Source organism: Gadus macrocephalus, chromosome 17, assembly GCF_031168955.1.
Source record: "Gadus macrocephalus chromosome 17, ASM3116895v1".
Taxonomy (NCBI): Eukaryota; Metazoa; Chordata; class Actinopteri; order Gadiformes; family Gadidae; genus Gadus; species Gadus macrocephalus.
This window is the reverse complement of record NC_082398.1, coordinates 5,402,175-5,421,429: the sequence shown is the minus strand read 5'-3', so window position 1 is coordinate 5,421,429 and position 19,255 is coordinate 5,402,175. Positions and strand designations below refer to the sequence as shown.

Below are 19,255 nucleotides of genomic sequence, written 5' to 3'. Positions count from 1 at the left end.
AGGCAGAGAGAGAGAGAGAAAGGGGAAGAGGGAGAGAGAGAGACACAGAGGGGAAGAGGGAGAGAGAGACAGACACACAGCGAGAGGGAGAGAGAGAGGGAGAGGGGGAGAGAGGCAGAGAGTATACAGATAGAATTGAATAGTTGACAAAAGAAAAACATGTTAGTACTTGCACACCCCAGACACACACACACACACTCGCACACACACAAACACACACACACACATACACACCTGCTTATATTTCCTGTAGCATCTCTGGATAACAGCGGCGGCCATGTCCTGCTGCTCCTTTAACCTCCGACCCTGAATATAAATATATGTATTCATTGATATAGTATTGTATTTAGATGATATACTATAGCAGATGTAATAATATGTAGAGGATATAAAAGTATAGATTATGTAGTATTGAATGAGACATAGCAATGAAGAGATGATATGATGCATAATGGTGATATCATAGCTGATAAAGTAATGTATATAGTTGATATAATTTGTATAGATTACATTTGATTTATGTAGAAGATATAGGTATGTATAAAGAAGATAAAGCAATGCATACAGGTTATATATTAATGTATATTGCTGAAATAATAATATATAGATGATAATGTATATAGATGATATACTGTGAATAGATTACATAACAATGTATACAGATGATATAATGTGTACAGATTACATTACAATGTATATAGATTATATAATGTGCAATAAATGATGATGTATTTAGCTAATATAATGTGTATAGATTATATTACAATGTGTATATAGATGATATAATATGTATTGATTACATTAAATTGTACATAGATGATATAACGTGGACAGATTACATTACTATGTGTAAAGATGATCTATATGCATTACTATGTATGCATTATATGACCTTGTAGCGTCGGAAGGCGGTCTGGATGATCCTGGCTGCCTCATACAGCTCCCTTTGCTCGCTGTCACTCAGAGTCAACAGAGCAAAGTCCCTCTCCATCCTCCCATTGGTCGAGGCATTGAGGAACTCCGCCCACGTGGCCGAGGAGGGCGGCCTTAACTTCTGAAGAGCCAGGGCGCTGAAGGGAGAGGGGGGGCACACACGCCTACACACACACACACACACACACACACACACACACACACACACACACACACACACACACACACACACACACACACACACACACACACACACACACACACACACACACACACACACACACACACACACTCTGAGTAAGTTATAATGTCCAAATATAAACCATTTCTGATGAATAAAATACACGCTATTGGTTCATCGACAGTTATCAAAATAATAGTCTCGTCTTCCTTTAAAAAGTAAGCATAATTAAGACTTCCCATTGGACGAGGATAACCCAAAACAAAATGGTTCTTAGAGTATCAACCCTGGCTCCCCACAGCGTACCTCGGCGGGGGCGTTTCCATGGTTGCCAGGTAGGTCGCCAGCCACGGGTCTGGGGGGGAGGCGAGGGGTGACTCCGCCCCCCTGGCGAAATCCTCCCGTTTGATTCGCTCCGGGGTCGCCTCGACGATCTGCTCCGCCAGCAGTGCCATGTCCACCTGTAGACGTGGTCAAACCGCATCCCCCGGTTACCACGGAAACCATGCTATTCAAAACCACGTCCGCCCGTTACCATGGCCACAAGCGTATCCAACACACTTAAACCCGTCACAGTCCACCTGTAACAGGTGGACTGTGACGGGTTTAAGTGTGTTGGATACAGGTACCTGAACAAACGGGCTGTTCATATAAAATCCAAAACTTGAATATTATAAGTGTATACAGTGTATTCATAGTGTGCACATAGTGTTTACATGGTGGGTATTATGTGAAGTGTGCAACTTGTGTGAACATAGCTATAGTGTATAAAGTGTGTATAGGGTGTGTGTGTGTGTGTGTGTGTGTGTGTGTGTGTGTGTGTGTGTGTGTGTGTGTGTGTGTGTGTGTGTGTGTGTAAATGGTGTGTACCTGTAGTAGCTCCTTGGTCAGCTCCTCTTCCTCCTCGTCGTGGTTCTCAGGGTTCCCGCTGTTGGTCAGAAGGCCGTCCTCCAGTGGAGACGGGGACAAACTGCTCTCGTAGTCCATCATTACCGTCGGATTCAAACCTGAGACCCAACAGTACCATGACTATCACCACAGCACTATTACCTAACGTTAACACAATACTACAAGGTACTATTACTATTATCACATTACTACAACAACCTGACTATCACCTACTGTTACTACTAACACATTAGTAACAACCTGACTTTCACCTACTGTTACTATTAACACATTAGTAACAACCTGACTATCACCTACTGTTACTATGAACACATTAGTAACAACCTGACTTTCACCTACTGTTACCTACTGACTCAATCAAACCGTTGATCTAATATGGGGGGATTTGATACGTACATATGTTTGTTACGTATGTACAGAGGAGCGCCATTGAGGCATTTTAAACAACCGTAAACAAACAAGATGGCTGCCAATGATGTGGCACTGATAATGGCCCTTGGAAATCTTAAAATATATTTGATAATTGGTCTAGCAGTTTCAGGCTACACAAACAGTACTGTAGTGTATACATCCCACAGCATAGAGAAACACATGGTATAGTATAGTGTAGGGGTAGCAGTACAGTATTGTCTCCCTAGAAGCCTCTTACACTGTGATTGCTGCGCTGCGTTGGCCCACAGCTGGCTCGGGGGGAGGAGGAAGGAGAGAGGCTGGGAGGGGGGAGGAGTGGGAGGGGAGAGAGAGGGAGGGGACAGGGGGGAGAGAGACTGAGAGGGGGGAGGAGAGGGAGGAGAGAGGGGGGAGAGAGACGGAGGGGAGAGGGGGGAGAGAGACTGGGAGGGGAGGGGAGAGGGAGGGGAGAGGGGGGAGAGAGAGGGGGAGGAGGTGTCCATGGGTGTGGGGGCGCTGGAGTAGGCGGAGCTCGGAGACGGGGAGGCGGGGTCAGCAGGAGAAGCCAGGCTACTGGCTGAACTCAGACCTGGGGCGGGGCAAAGAATCAAAACAAACATGAATCAAACAGCAACCAAGCCTGTTCTCCCATCCAAACATATTCAATCCATGTTAAAGGTCCCATGGCATGCCACCGGGTGTGAGTGTGATCAGCCGTGACAAGCCGTTTGGGAAATCTGCCCCTTATGACATCACAGGTGGGCGTGTCCACCTAGATGAGCAACGCCAATATATGTGTGTGTGTGTGTGTGTGTGTGTGTGTGTGTGTGTGTGTGTGTGTGTGTGTGTGTGAGAGAGAGACCTGTGTCTGGACTGGTGGAGAGGGGGGACAGGGGGAGCTGGGTGTGCAGGTCCTCCAGGGAGGTGGCGAGGCGCGTGTGGCCCCGGGACCGCGCCACCGCCAGGGGGAGGCGGCCCAGCGAGTCGGGGCGTCCCAGGGCGGAGCTGTCCCAGCGGTAAAGCACCTCCGCCGCGCCCTGGTGGCCCAGAGCACAGGCCCACATCTACACAGACAGACACGCACACACACACACATGCACACGCACACGCACACACATGCGCGCACACACACACACACACACACACGCACACACACAGATTTTAGTTCAGAGTTAGAGAACATAGAGAATGACGGGAGTGACAGAAAAAGAAAGAAAGACAGCAGGTTGAGGGAGACACCGAGAAACAGAGGTAGGAGAAAGAGAGACAGCAGGTTGAGAGAGAGACACCGAGAAACAGAGGTAGGAGAAAGAGAGACAGTAGGTTGAGAGAGAGACACCGAGCAGCAGAGGTAGGAGAAAGAGAGACTGTAGGTTGAGAGAGAGACACCGAGCAGCAGAGGTAGGAGAAAGAGAGACAGTAGTTTGAGAGAGAGACACCGAGAAACAGAGGTAGGAGAAAGAGAGACAGTAGGTTGAGAGAGAGACACCGAGCAGCAGAGGTAGGAGAAAGAGAGACTGTAGGTTGAGAGAGAGACACCGAGCAGCAGAGGTAGGAGAAAGAGAGACAGTAGGTTGAGAGAGAGACACCGAGCAGCAGAGATAGGAGAAAGAGAGACAGTAGGTTGAGAGAGAGACACCGAGCAGCAGAGATAGGAGAAAGAGAGACAGTAGGTTGAGAGAGAGACACCGAGCAGCAGAGGTAGGAGAAAGAGAGACAGTAGGTTGAGAGAGAGACACCGAGCAGCAGAGGTAGGAGAAAGAGAGACAGTAGGTTGAGAGAGAGACACCGAGCAGCAGAGGTAGGAGAAAGAGAGACAGTAGGTTGAGAGAGAGACACCGAGCAGCAGAGGTAGGAGAAAGAGAGACTGTAGGTTGAGAGAGAGACACCGAGCAGCAGAGGTAGGAGAAAGAGAGACAGTAGGTTGAGAGAGAGACACCGAGAAACAGAGGTAGGAGAAAGAGAGACAGTAGGTTGAGAGAGAGACACCGAGCAGCAGAGGTAGGAGAAAGAGAGACTGTAGGTTGAGAGTGAGACACCGAGCAGCAGAGGTAGGAGAAAGAGAGACAGTAGGTTGAGAGAGAGACACCGAGCAGCAGAGGTAGGAGAAAGAGAGACAGTAGGTTGAGAGAGAGACACCGAGCAGCAGAGATAGGAGAAAGAGAGACAGTAGGTTGAGAGAGAGACACCGAGCAGCAGAGGTAGGAGAAAGAGGGACAGTAGACAGACAGGCTGGTACCAGAGGGGTGCAGGAGAAGTGGTCTACGTTGAGAGGGTCGACCTCCTCCTCCAGGTCCAGACTGTCCCTGGTGACACTCCTATGCAAACACAAACACACACACACACAGTTAACACTCCTACACACACACACACAGTAAAACAAATACAAGTGAGTGAGTGAGTGAGTGAGTGAGTGAGTGAGTGAGTGAGTGAGTGAGTGAGTGAGTGAGTGAGTGAGTGAGTGAGTGAGTGAGTGAGTGAGTGAGTGAGTGAGTGAGTGAGTGAGTGAGTGAGTGAGTGAGTGAGTGAGTGAGTGAATGAGTGAGTGAGTGAGTGCGTGAGTGAGTGTTTGCGTGCGTGCGTGGGTGCACCTCCAGGAGATCAGCGTGTGGATCAGGTGTGTGTATCCCTGGGCGGCGGCCAGGTGAAGGAGGGTCATCCCTCGGTGACGGACAGAATGATGAAGCCTCTCTCCTCCTCCTCCCATCCTCATCATCTGTTCACACACTGTGACCAGACGCCTCTCGAAGCCCTGACACACACACACACACACACACACACACACACACACACACACACACAGGTTACTGAGTGCGCCAGTGAGATCTTCTCTCCCCAGAAGTTCTGCCTTCACAAATTAGGACCGCTGGATCCAAGATGGCGGCCACCCTCGCCTAAGGAGCAGGGAGGCCGCTGACAGGTGTACGAGGGGAGGTACCTGGCTCTGCTCTTGTGTACTGAGCTGCCGCTGGTGCTGGGGGTGCTGCTGGTCGCGGGAGGCCATCTGAGCCATGCGTCGCTCCATATGCTCCAGCCTCTCCAAGATGGACATCCTAAACTGGTTGTCTGAGGACCAGAGAGAAGCCAAGATGAGGCATCCTTAACACTGGCACATCTGTCCGCTTATGGATAGCAAGCTTAATTTATGTTTAGGTAGCTTAATGTCTATGGTTAGTTTGCTGCTTATGGTTAGTTAGCCTAGTGTCTGTAGTTAGTTTGCTGTTCATGGTTAGTTAGCCTTATGTCTATGGTTAGTTTGCTGTTCATGGTTAGTTAGCCTAATGTCTATGATGGTTTGCTGTTTATGGTTAATTAGCCTAATGTCTATGGTTAGTTAGCTGTTCATGGTGAGCTAGCCTCATGTCTCTGGTTAGCTTGCTGTTCATGTTAGTTAGCTTAAAGTCTCTGGTTAGTTAGCTGTTCATGGTGAGTTAGCCTCATGTCTATGGTTAGCTTGCTGTTCATGTTTAGTTAGCCTAAAGTCTCTGGTTAGTTAGCTGTTCATGGAGAGTTAGCCTCATGTCTCTGGTTAGCTTGCTGTTCATGGTTAGTTAGCTTAAAGTCTCTGGTTAGTTAGCTGTTCATGGAGAGTTAGCCTCATGTCTCTGGTTAGCTTGCTGTTCATGGTTAGTTAGCCTCAAGTCTCTTGTTAGCTTGCTGTTTCTGGTGAGTTAGCCTCATGTCTCTGGTTAGCTTGCTGTTCATGGTTAGTTAGCCTAAAGTCTCTTGTTAGCTTGCTGTTTCTGGTGAGTTAGCCTCATGTCTCTGGTTAGCTTGCTGTTCATGGTTAGTTAGCCTCAAGTCTCTCGTTAGCTTGCGGTTTCTGGTGAGTTAGCCTCATGTCTACGTGAAGGTTCCAGGTTGCTGGGGGCTCACCGTCCAGGGACAGCCAGTCCAGCTGGGAGCTGGGCAGAGACATGGTGTTTCGGGCCCGGTACTCAAACAGCACTGACGAGGAGACGGCGCCTCCAGACTCCACCACCTGAAGACACACCAGACCAGCCTCGTGGGCTGGGACAGGGTCACTACACCGACCCAATTGGTACAATACAAGTACTACACTCCTCTAGTGGTATTAAAGAGGGTCACTACCCGACCCTAGTGGTACAATACCAGTACTACACTCCTCTAGGCGTATAAAACAGGGTCACTACCCGACCCTAGTGGTACAATACCAGTACTACACTCCTCTAGGCGTATAAAACAGGGTCACTACCCGACCCTAGTGGTACAATACCAGTACTACACTCCTCTAGTGGTATAAAACAGGGTCACTACCCGACCCTAGTGGTACAATACCAGTACTACACTCCTCTAGGCGTATAAAACAGGGTCACTACCCGACCCTAGTGGTACAATACCAGTACTACACTCCTCTAGTGGTATAAAAGATGGTCACTACCCGACCCTAGTGGTACAATACCAGTACTACACTCCTCTAGTGGTATAAAACAGGGTCACTACCCGACCCTAGTGGTACAATACCAGTACTACACTCCTCTAGTGGTATAAAACAGGGTCACTACCCGACCCTAGTGGTACAATACCAGTACTACACTCCTCTAGTGGTATAAAAGATGGTCACTACAGTGCGCCTTTTGGTACAGTACCAGTACTACAACACTACTAATCCTATAGTAGGGTATAGTGCGTACCTACACCACTTACACCAGCAGTACTACAACACTACTAATCCTATAGTAGGGTATAGTGCGTACCTACACCACTTACACCAGCAGTACTACAACACTACTAATCCTATAGTAGGGTAAGGTGCGTACCTACACCACTTACACCAGCAGTACTAAAACACTACTAATCCTATAGTAGGGTATAGTGAGTACCTACACCACTTACACCAGCAGTACTAAAACACTACTAATCCTATAGTAGGGTATAGTGAGTACCTACACCACTTACACCAGCAGTACTACAACACTACTAATCCTATAGTAGGGTATAGTGAGTACCTACACCACTTACACCAGCAGTAATACAACACTACTAATCCTATAGTAGGGTATAGTGCGTACCTACACCACTTACACCAGCAGTACTACAACACTACTAATCCTATAGTAGGGTATAGTGAGTACCTACACCACTTACACCAGCAGTAATACAACACTACTAATCCTATAGTAGGGTATAGTGCGTACCTACACCACTTACACCAGCAGTACTACAACACTACTAATCCTATAGTAGGGTATAGTGAGTACCTACACCACTTACACCAGCAGTACTACAACACTACTAATCCTATAGTAGGGTATAGTGAGTACCTACACCACTTACACCAGCAGTAATACAACACTACTAATCCTATAGTAGGGTATAGTGCGTACCTACACCACTTACACCAGCAGTACTACAACACTACTAATCCTATAGTAGGGTATAGTGAGTACCTACACCACTTACACCAGCAGTAATACAACACTACTAATCCTATAGTAGGGTATAGTGCGTACCTACACCACTTACACCAGCAGTACTACAACACTACTAATCCTATAGTAGGGTATAGTGCGTACCTACACCACTTACACCAGCAGTACTACAACACTACTAATCCTATAGTAGGGTATAGTGCGTACCTACACCACTTACACCAGCAGTACTACAACACTACTAATCCTATAGTAGGGTATAGTGAGTACCTACACCACTTACACCAGCAGTAATACAACACTACTAATCCTATAGTAGGGTATAGTGCGTACCTACACCACTTACACCAGCAGTACTACAACACTACTAATCCTATAGTAGGGTATAGTGCGTACCTACACCACTTACACCAGCAGTACTACAACACTACTAATCCTATAGTAGGGTATAGTGCGTACCTACACCACTTACACCAGCAGTACTACAACACTACTAATCCTATAGTAGGGTATAGTGCGTACCTACACCACTTACACCAGCAGTACTACAACACTACTAATCCTATAGTAGGGTATAGTGCGTACCTACACCACTTACACCAGCAGTACTACAACACTACTAATCCTATAGTAGGGTATAGTGCGTACCTACACCACTTACACCAGCAGTACTACAACACTACTAATCCTATAGTAGGGTATAGTGCGTACCTACACCACTTACACCAGCAGTACTACAACACTACTAATCCTATAGTAGGGTATAGTGAGTACCTACACCACTTACACCAGCAGTACTACAACACTACTAATCCTATAGTAGGGTATAGTGCGTACCTACACCACTTACACCAGCAGTACTACAACACTACTAATCCTATAGTAGGGTATAGTGAGTACCTACACCACTTACACCAGCAGTACTACAACACTACTAATCCTATAGTAGGGTATAGTGCGTACCTACACCACTTACACCAGCAGTACTACAACACTACTAATCCTATAGTAGGGTATAGTGCGTACCTACACCACTTACACCAGCAGTACTACAACACTACTAATCCTATAGTAGGGTATAGTGAGTACCTACACCACTTACACCAGCAGTACTACAACACTACTAATCCTATAGTAGGGTATAGTGCGTACCTGGGCAGTAGCAGCGCAGTACTCCCGGTTGGATCAGTGAGGCCGGGACAGAGCTCTGGTCGAACAGACAGGAGTAACGTCCACTCAGGTCCCCCCAGGGCCCGGTGATCAGCACCTTCACACCCCCCTGTGCACGCACGCACACGCACACACGCGCAAACGCAAACACACACACACACACACACACACACACAGAACTAGATGTAAGGAATGAACAACCGTGGGCTGTTCGTTCACAATAATGCACTTTGTAATATATATATAAATAGAAAAAAAAATCGATATATATATTGGTAATATATAAAAATTCATATAAATATTCTTCCTCAATGCTTTGAGAATATAGTTTTTGGTCGTGAAGGAAACATCTGCTGGATAATACACGCCTTTTGAAAATTTTGGACCAATTGGTATCAAGGATTTAACAAAACCGTGGTATACATACACACACACACACACACACACACACACACACACACACACACACACACCAGTCTGCACTACAGCACTACACTAGTTAGTACTGTAGTAGTACTGTGGTAGTACTGTAGTGGTACTGGAGTACTCTACCTCTGGGTAGGACCAGTCTGGGGAGAAGTCTGTGATGACAGCCAGGCGTGAGGAGGAGGAGGAGGAGGAGGAGGAGGAAGAGGAGGAGGAGGAGGAGGGAAGGAGGGGGAAGGAGAGAAACGACGAGGAGGGGGATGGTTGGGGGGGCACCATGTAGCGGACCCCCGAGGGGAAGACTCCTGGGGGAGCGGGTCCGGGGGCGGGGGCGGGGCCAGGGCTAGGGGGCGGGGCCACCCCTGTGATGAGCTCCGAGATGAGGTCGGGGAACTGGCTGTCAAACGACAGCTCTAGCTCCTCCCCTCCGCACCGCTCCTCCTCTTCTGTGGCCGAGTGCGTATCCATGGGCGTGTCCTCACAGTCCAGCTCCCGCCCCTTCTCCTCCTTCACCTGAACCGGGTTGCTACTGCTAGCATGTGGGCTAGCCATGGTTGGGGGATTAGCCAGGCTAGTGCAAGAATGAGGGCTTATCATGGTTTGGGGGTTAGCCAAGCGAGTGCTAGCGTAGGGGCTGTCCATGGTGTGGGGGTTAGCAAGGCTTGCGTTAGCATAGGGGCTGTCCATGGTGTGGGGGTTAGCAAGGCTTGTGTTAGCATAGGGGCTGTCCATGGTTTGGGGGTTAGCAAGGCCAGTGTTAGCATGGGGGCTTACCATAGTTTGGGGTATTACATGTGGGCGAAGCAGGGTTTGTGGGTTAGCAAGGCCGGGGCTAGCATGGGGAATAACCATGGTTTGGGGATTAGCATGCAGGCTAGCCTGACTTGGAGAATTGGCTCCGCGCTCCCTGGTCTCTTCCCTCTCCATCGCCCTCTCCTGGCCGTGGAGAAGATGCTGATTGGTCGCTGGAGAAGGGGGCAGGGTCATCTGAGAAGGAGGCGTGACTATTGGTGCGGTTGCCAAGGAGGAGGAACAAAGGTCTCTGGTTGGCTGTGTCTGATTGGCCACCGGGAGCTGAGTGGGCGGACCATGTCCATTCTGACCCAGTGGTGGGTCGGTGGTGCTTTGGGGCGGTTGCCGTTGTGTTGAGCCCGTGGAGGCGTGGCTTGGCTGAATGACAGGTACACACTCATTAGTACAGGGACTAGTGGGGAAACCAATTCATATACACTCGGGGTGAACCGGCTCACAAAACCCATTGTTTGGTTACGCCATGAATACGCTAACATAACATTGCAGTAACATAACATTGCCCTGAACAGAATAGGACCAGGTGAAATAATAGTCGTCTCTCAAAGTGTGACTGGGCTTTTTGTGTCCCAGTCGGCCATAATGAAATGAGCAGTTAACAGCCCTATCCTGTATGCAGGAACAGACACATATGTCTCGATATACAAATACACTTTACTTTACACATAGATATCTCCAATATCTCCAGCTGCCATAAGGAAATAATATCTAATCCAATATAACGCTGTGATTGCTTGGTTGCAATTTTTGCAACACAACATCATTTGCCTCGAGCATTTAGTTGCTTCGTTCTTTCTGTGGTAACATTGCGCTGCCTGAATGTGGGTTGTTTATTTTGCTCAAGGGAAGTGCTTCAAGGGATATCGTGTTGCAAAGTTGCAACCGAGCATTCAGTAATATTGGAGGTCGTGCTAGAGATATTGGGATGCATCTATGACTAATTGCAAAGGTGTCTGTATGCCGCCTGTATGTATAATCCCACATATGAATAAATACACACTAGGGTTGTCGCAGTGTGGACATTTTCAAACCGAGTAATTGTTTCAACACCGGTATTACCGAGTATAAACTTTCAAACTAGGTCAACCGCCATCTTCTCCGTCAACTCTCCTCTCCCACTTGGTAACAGTGTCTGGCAGCGCGCCAATTCTCGGTGACAGCGTCTTATAACGTTCTATATGTAATAGTATAATATAATTGTATAGATAATATCACGGCTAAAAGCTCTGTGCGCCTCCGGATGGCCGTAGCGCGGGGAGCTATCGCAGACCGGTGTGTCCCAACGGAACACACCGGTCTTGTGTGTCCCAACGGAACACACCGGTCTTGTGTGTCCAACGGTTTATTAGGTAGCCTATCTATTATTATATCTATCTATTATTATTACATTTTTATTTTCTTAATTATAATTATATTATTAATTTCTACAGAAGAAATTTTTTAATACTGGAAAAAATAAATAATAACTATGTTGCCGGTGTGCAACACAGAGTAATCGGTGTGGTCCTCAACACCGGTGACACCGGTAAAACCGTACACCGCGGCAACCCTAATATGCACACATCCCAAACTGTACAATAGAACACCATACACTGAACTACAGTAGACCATTGATACACGTGTTAGAATGAAGCGGGTCACACCAGTACCTGGAGGGGTGGCAGGGTGTCCTCCTCCCGGCGGGGGGTCAGCTCCACGCAGAACGGGAGGAGGGCGGGAGGAGGGGGAGGAGGAGGAGGAGGAGGAGAGACCTGGGAGGGGGAGAGGGGGAGAGAGAGGGCAGGATCCCTGTCCCCGTCTCTCCTCTCTGCTTCGGCCGAGGAGAGCGAGGAGAGGGAGAGGGGAGGGGAGGAAGGGGGAGTGGAAGGGGTGAGGCAGGAGGTGGGCCCGCCGTAGGTCTGACCCTGCTTGGGGAAGTTGAGGAACGCGTCGGGGTCGAAGGGAGGGGGGGCCGGGGACGGGGTGGGGGAGGGGGTGAGGAGCAGACCTCCCATCACAGGAGAGGGGAGGAGTGTGAGCGAGAGGCTGGAGGCGGGGGGAGGGGAGGGAGGGGAGCCGCACCCCTTCCCAGAGAGGGCTGCGGTCGCCCCCGCCGTCGTCGTGGTTGTTGTTGCCATGACGATAACGGCGTTCTGAGGCAGCGCCATGGTCGTCACCCCGTTGTTCTGCTCGCCATAATAATGGTTGCTCACGGCAACGGTCGCCGTTGAGAGTCGAGGTGGGGGTGGGGAGGAGCTGCCAACAAGACAAAGCCACGGTCACCACAACGACAGCCACACCAAGAATCTCTGTGTAGCTCTAGTAGGGTAGTTGTAGTTCTGTGTAGCTGTAGCATGGTAGTTGTAGTTCTGTGTAGCTGTAGCATGGTAGTTGTAGTTCTGTGTAGCTGTAGCATGGTAGTTGTAGTTCTGTGAAGCTGTAGCATGGTAGTTGTAGTTCTGTGTAGCTGTAACATGGTAGTTGTAGTTCTGTGTAGCTGTAGCATGGTAGTTGTAGTTCTATGTAGCTGTAGCATGGTAGTTGTAGTTCTGTGTAGCTGTAGCATGGTAGTTGTAGTTCTGTGTAGCTGTAGTATGGTAGTTGTACTTCTTTACGTCTCGGGGTTACCAGGTACAGGTTACAGTATGTGTGTATGTGTGTCTCACCTGGAGGGGGGGGAGGAGGTCAGAGGTATCTCACTGGTCGGTCGGGGGCTGCGCTGGATCTGCAAGTGGGGGGGTCTGTTCTCTCCCCCTCCACCATCGCCGGACTCAGAAGGGAGGGGGGACGGGGGGAGTTTGGGGGAGATGATGCGATGCTTGGTGCTGTTACATCGATGGGGGATCTCAGCCCCCCCAGGGGACACTAGAGAGAGAGAGAGAGAGAGAGAGAGAGAGAGGGAGAAAGAGATGGAGAGAAAGAGAGAGAAAGGCATAGAGAACGGGAGAAAAAGAGGGGGGGGGAAAAGGGAGAGATACTCAGTGTTGGCCATTTGTATGTGTGTGTTACCAGAGGGGTGTGACAGAGACGTGAGTGAGTGTGTGCAGGCCTGAGTATGTGTGCGTGTGCATGTTCCTTGTGAGCGCATGGGAGTGTCTGTGCGTTACCCAGGGTGTTGGTACAGAGACAGCTGTGTGTTCGGGGCTGTGGTTTGGTCTGCTGGCGGTCCAGGATGTGTTGGACCAGCTGCTCCACACTCAGGTCCACGGAGGCGCCCACATGGGAGCCCAGCGTCCACTTCATGCTGTGGACTGGACACAGGGTTAGCTGAGGTGTGCGGAGGGGTTGGCTTGGGTGACATTTACATTTAGGGGATTTTTGCTGACGCTTTGAAGCAAAGCGACTTACAACCACTCATGCACACATTCACACGCCGACGGCAGAGTCAACCACGCAGGGCGACAGCCAGCTCATCAGGAGCAGATAGGACTAGGGGTCTCGCTCATGGACACCTCGACACTCAGCCAGGAGGAGCCGGGGATCGGACTAGTAACCTTCCGGTTACCGGTCAACTCGCCCCCCCCCGAGCTACTGCCGCCCCCCCCCCCCCCGTTGCTAGGAGACGGTAGGTTGCTAGGAGACCTACACATGGGTTTCAGCTGGTTGACGAGGTCGTCTCTGCTCCAGCGCAGACTGTCATGGCGATCCGACACCGCACACAGCAACGGACCGCATTGACCAGAATCCTCTAGTGACGGCACGTTAAGGTAGTGGACCAGTACGATGTCTGGATTCTGTTAGGATGAAGCACGGTGAGAACTGGTGTCGTAGCGTACTCGCGTTGTTGTGTGGCAGTGCAGCAGGGTCGTAGTTCAATAGGTGTAACATAAGGTGTTACCTGTAGCAACCAGTAACATCGTCTGTGGAATGTTGGCACGAGGGAGGAATGGACATAGCAACCGTAGAGACACTGTAACCATGGAAACAAACAGAGGTTGATGCATACACATGCATTTTACCAAAAAAGCAAGAGTTTATTATTATTTTTCATACCTCTATTTATTTAAATTATTTTGCTAATTATTTACATCAACTCTCTAGCTGCACACAATATCATTTCTCCAGAAGACTTGAGGGGTTAAGGGGAAATGGCGGACCTCTATGCCCTGGACTTTGAGTTTCATGTGGTCTTCCCTGGTGGTTTTTCCATCCTTGCGTTTCTTCCAGCAGTAGCCATCTTTCCTGTACTTCACCTTCTTCCTGTTGTATAATATGATGCTGCCATTGGCCGGTCTGACATATATATATATATATTTATATATACAGACAAACAGAGAGGAAAGAGGAGGAGAGTTAGGTGACATTTTAGCTGTGATAACAGGGAGTTGTTTCTGAGTTCTTGACCATTGAGGATGTAGATTCAAATAACAATAGAAAAACGTATATATATTAAAGAATGCACGACCACTTATCATAATCCACCTCATCTGAACACTGCCATTCGTTACACTATTTAACACTAGGAATAAATAGTGAAACTCTCTAAATACATTGGATATTTCGGCCAAAGAACAGAGTATATGATGACCTTAACTGGGCCTTAAAGATTGAGAGTTGAATCAATCTTTCTGACAGGCCTATTCTTTTATTGGAAATATATTTCCAATTATTTTTGAAACATGCTGCACATTTGCGCCTCAGCTTATGTAAATAGTTGACAATTCGCTTCTTGCTACGCGTCTGATGTTAAACCATTTAGTGTTAATTAACGAGCCTAATTGATAATAAATGCTGAATTGGATTAAGAAGAAAGTAGACAAACTGATTGAATTTGGAAAGGTCGGGTTCGGACATCATTTTTCCAATGGTAAAGTAGGTAATATTTGTTTCCTGATGTCATGCTTTGGTCATGTCGGGTCGGGTCAAAACTGCAGGATCCAATTCAAGCACTACTGTGTGAGTGTGCACGCGTGTGTGAACATTACCTGGTTTTTAAGGTGTAGGAGAGCCACTCTTCGTGTTTCTCGAAGGAAATTAGAAAAGAAGCAATTTCCTGTAGAGAAAACACAACATGAGATTAGATCACATCACTGTTGGCATTGGTTTAAACATATTAACTTAACGGTGCTACAGAGTACTGCAATACGACAGAGAACAGTGAACTGCAATGCTACAGCTCACTCCAGTACTTCAGTGTAATGCAGGACTACAGTAGTACAGTGTGTGACAGTACTATAGTGTACAGTGGTACTCTGGTATGACACGTGTTTGCCAGTAACACAGTACACTGCAGTAACACATCGTAGTCCAGTACACTGGGAAGGCATTGCCCATCCACAAACACTACTTCAACATCGACAACTCTCGGTGCCTGAAACTCGTGGGACTGTGAGCGACACCGGCCGACCGCCATCTGTCCTTTGCTATCAACATGGCTGTGACCACCTGCTCCTGCTGATTCATTCCGTTCCGCACCCAGGTTTCAGGCCAGGCTCTTGTCATGTCCCGTCTAGACTACGGCCACTCCCTTCTGTGCTGCGCGTCTGCCTGTGTAGCATTGGGATGTTGTAGCACTAGATTGCAAGCAGAGCAACTCTTACGTTTTCAGTTACATTGCTAGATATGCAGAGGTCTCTTATTTTGAAGGAACAGAGTGGCCAAACTAACGGAAGTTCGGGAATGCGTAAGCTTGCCCTCTTTCTCGTGCACGGTTGCTTTTTTTTGTTAAAATACTATATAAATATTTTGGTGTCACACACATTGTGCGAGTGCACACAAAATGTGTTTGCGCCCTCTCTGTTCCCTGACTTTAAATGAGACGATGCAGGCTGGTGATAATAAATACGCCATCCTCTACCTGGTCGTCGTAGTGTCTTCACTAAAAAAAAATACACACCGGAGCAGAGTGAACCCTGCTACACCTACATTTGCCAATCTTGTTTGTTTGCTGTCCCGGCTCACCCACGGTGGAACGAGCTCTCCCTGGCATCGGGACGGCTGAAACCCTGCACCTCTTTCAACGCAGGCGGAAAGCTCTTCTTATTTCTACGTTGTAGCACCTGATTAATTTGATTCACTCAAATGACTTGTTAACTTTTGGGTTACATCTTCATTGCTGAATGCATTTATTGTAAATCTCTTTGGACAAATGCGTCAATGGATTAAGTGTAATGTCAGGTAATCCCAGGAGTTGGGAAATTGTGATGCACCGGAAAATCTCGCCCCCCCCCCCCCCCCCCCCCCCCCCCCCCAAGAAGAATCAATAATAACACAGCGCTTTTTAGGCAACCGGGGAGAATTAAAATATCATCTTACATTGGGATTTCCCCACACATAGGTTCAAATTGTAAGGAGGTAGTTCAGGACGGGATATGGAGCATAAGCCCGAAAATAAGCGGAAGCTGTGGCAATACATTTCTCCCGTTCCCCTGTGTGTCCGTTCGTGTTAGACCCCGGAACTGGAGCGCACTTCCAGCTGGAGTGGTACAGGTCTTCTACAGTAATATAGTGTGATCCAGCAGGGGTTCTCAACCACTGGGCCGCGGACCGGTACCGGGTCCATGAGCATTGGCCACTGGGCCGCAGATATTTAGAAATAAAGCCTACCCCCAAAAAGATAAAAACAACGTCTGTTAACATCGTCTGTTTACAGACCATGAACAAGCTCATCTTTTTTTTTATTGGCTTGATGTTTACACAGAATATCACAGTCGTGTTGTTTGACTGAGAGTTTTTATTCTTAATAGTGTTCCTACAGTATCTGTGTTCATTCGATTAGGTTAGTTAGATATATAATGGTTTGTGTACTGGTCGCTGCATTAGCGACCCCAACTGGTTTGTAGTATACTGCCGTACGAGTGTGTATACAGTACTACAGTGTACTACAGTAATATAGTGTGATCCAGAAGTGTACTACAGTAAGGTCGTGTGAACCACTACTACAGTCTACTGCAGTACTATAGTGTCTATACAGTATACTACAATATTCTACAGTACTAAAGTAGACTTCGAGAGCCGCCTCAAATATAAAGTAGACAGTACCATATTGTACTCCAGCACTATGGTGTACTACAGTATACTACGTATATATACAGACCTCGTTAGAGTTCCATCGCAGGCGTTCTTTAGGCAGGCTGGTGGAGCGAGGAATGCATTCAGCCAGCTTGTGAGGTACAAACACCTTCATGTTCACCTGTCTGTCTAGGGAAACACACAGCACCACCTTGATGACGTCATCGCTCTGATACACCACGCCTACATGTTCACCTGTCTAGAGAATAACACCACTCAATTGCTTCACCTTTGCTGTATAAAGTGCACTATTATGGTCACCTGGTACATAGTGGAGTATAGTGCACTATTTTATGCAACAACATAGACCCAGCAAGATTTTTTGGTTCCCTGTTTAGAGCGCTAAACTGGTTCCCTATATAGTGCTTTAATTTGGTTCCCCATATAATGCCCTATTTTGGTTCCCTACATAATGTACTATTCGGGTTCCCTCTATGGTGCATGATATGAGACACAACAATTTCAAGCGTTGTCTGCTAATGGAGTGTTATGCAGCGTAGAAGAAGTGTAAAACTTGTAAACTTTGGTCCACTCTATAGCCCATGAACAGTTCCTTATGCAAATGAGCGATCACAGGGTGACATCGCAGATGTGTCTACACAGCATAATAAGTGTCTAAATCCCCCTACATCTCTCTAGAAAGTGTATTTTATAGGGGGCAGGGACACTCACCTGTTTCCGTGGAAACCATCTTCTTGGTGCTCATGACGATGGATCGGGAACATCACTGCTCCCTGCTTTGTTCCGCTACAGACATGCACAAACACACACACACACACACCTGAGCCTCAGGCACCTGATGCTGGTTTCACGCGGGTACTATGGTGTACACGTTCAATTTCGCCCTCTCCTTGCCTCACACTGTTTAAAGGATTGGGGCAGGGCAGAGCAAACGGGGAAGAGCAGGGGACACCCAAATGGAAGGACTGGATCTCTCTGAACTAAACCACTAACGACCAACAACTTCGGATCACACCATCTCTCGGTTGCTTGGCAACCACGGCCCTGTGCTGCTTAGCAACCACAGCTCTGTGTTGTTTGGCAACGACAGCTCTTTGTTGCTTAGCAACCATAGGTCTGTGTGGTAGCACACACACACAGGTCTGTGTGGTAGCACACACACACACACACACACACACACACACACACACACACACACACACACACACACACACACACACACACACACACACACACACACACACACACACACACACACACACACACACACACAGGTCTGTGTGGTAGCGCGCACACACACACACACACACACACACACACACACACACACACACACACAGATTGTTCTCTGGCGAACACGTCCACGATAAGACACATATAGGATAAGACATGTTTCGGAACCGATAAGATAATACCAGATAAAATAAAGTGATACTTTATTCTCATCTGATGACAGTTAGCTTTGTGAGGCTAGCTAGTTAGCCTCACACCGGAACAGTGAACGTTACCTGAGAGTGTAAAGGGTTAATTATATTCCCTTCAACCGGTTCCTTATGTTACATCTATGTCTTATGCCGAGGATACCTTGGATGACAGCACGCTGAATTGCCCATAAGAGTCGCAGTAGCGATGATTAGCATGGTTAGCTTAGCCTAGTTTACCTTCCGCCTTCAGCACCACCGCCATCTTCTCCTGCTCTGACGTCACCACGGGGTGGCTCCAAAGTACTGAGATGTATTTTTGTTATATTTTGAATCCATTTATTAATATAATATCATTCCTGTCATAACTTCAACATTTTTTGTAAGTTGTTGTCTTTTTGTGTTCTGGATAGTTGTTTCAATAAACAGCAAACACAGAGTCTAAAAGAATCTAACAGTCTTGAATTAAGCATTAATAATCTTAAACAGTCTTGAGTTAAACCATCACTCATATAAGTCCTCAATTAAACCATCTATCATCTAGAAGACTTCAGTTATATCATCAATCATCTAAGAATTCAGGTAAACCATCACTCATTTAAGTCTTCAGTTAAACCATCTATCACTATTCAGTTATATCATCAATCATCTCTTCAGGTAAACCTTCAGTC

At 47.6% G+C, this 19,255-nt stretch overlaps 1 protein-coding gene across 9 annotated transcripts in view; it reads right to left on the bottom strand.

Annotated features, from left to right (window-relative positions):
- camta2 (calmodulin binding transcription activator 2) overlaps positions 1 to 18,893 on the bottom strand; it is a 23,469-nt gene extending 4,576 nt beyond the window's left edge. For 4 of the 9 annotated variants that reach the window (XM_060077110.1, XM_060077112.1, XM_060077111.1 and 1 more), the window contains exons 1-22: positions 18,748 to 18,790; positions 17,875 to 17,949; positions 17,228 to 17,327; positions 15,117 to 15,184; positions 14,289 to 14,424; positions 14,030 to 14,101; positions 13,778 to 13,925; positions 13,299 to 13,442; positions 12,858 to 13,056; positions 11,862 to 12,447; positions 9,529 to 10,572; positions 8,959 to 9,085; positions 6,290 to 6,424; positions 5,352 to 5,479; positions 5,005 to 5,165; positions 4,653 to 4,731; positions 3,276 to 3,477; positions 2,673 to 3,002; positions 1,985 to 2,121; positions 1,421 to 1,575; positions 893 to 1,097; positions 235 to 306 (exon numbers count right to left, since the gene is read on the bottom strand). In XM_060077110.1, the coding sequence (XP_059933093.1) occupies positions 235 to 306; positions 893 to 1,097; positions 1,421 to 1,575; positions 1,985 to 2,121; positions 2,673 to 3,002; positions 3,276 to 3,477; positions 4,653 to 4,731; positions 5,005 to 5,165; positions 5,352 to 5,479; positions 6,290 to 6,424; positions 8,959 to 9,085; positions 9,529 to 10,572; positions 11,862 to 12,447; positions 12,858 to 13,056; positions 13,299 to 13,442; positions 13,778 to 13,925; positions 14,030 to 14,101; positions 14,289 to 14,424; positions 15,117 to 15,184; positions 17,228 to 17,327; positions 17,875 to 17,949; positions 18,748 to 18,776 (4,332 nt within the window). In that variant the 5' untranslated portion in view covers positions 18,777 to 18,790. Of the gene's footprint in view, positions 1 to 234; positions 307 to 892; positions 1,098 to 1,420; positions 1,576 to 1,984; positions 2,122 to 2,672; positions 3,003 to 3,275; positions 3,478 to 4,652; positions 4,732 to 5,004; positions 5,166 to 5,351; positions 5,480 to 6,289; positions 6,425 to 8,958; positions 9,086 to 9,528; positions 10,573 to 11,861; positions 12,448 to 12,857; positions 13,057 to 13,298; positions 13,443 to 13,777; positions 13,926 to 14,029; positions 14,102 to 14,288; positions 14,425 to 15,116; positions 15,185 to 17,227; positions 17,332 to 17,874; positions 17,950 to 18,671 lie in introns of all 9 variants that reach the window. The other 5 variants (XM_060077116.1, XM_060077113.1, XM_060077117.1 and 2 more) reach the window with 5 other exon arrangements.
- Between the last annotated feature and the right edge of the window lie 362 nt (positions 18,894 to 19,255).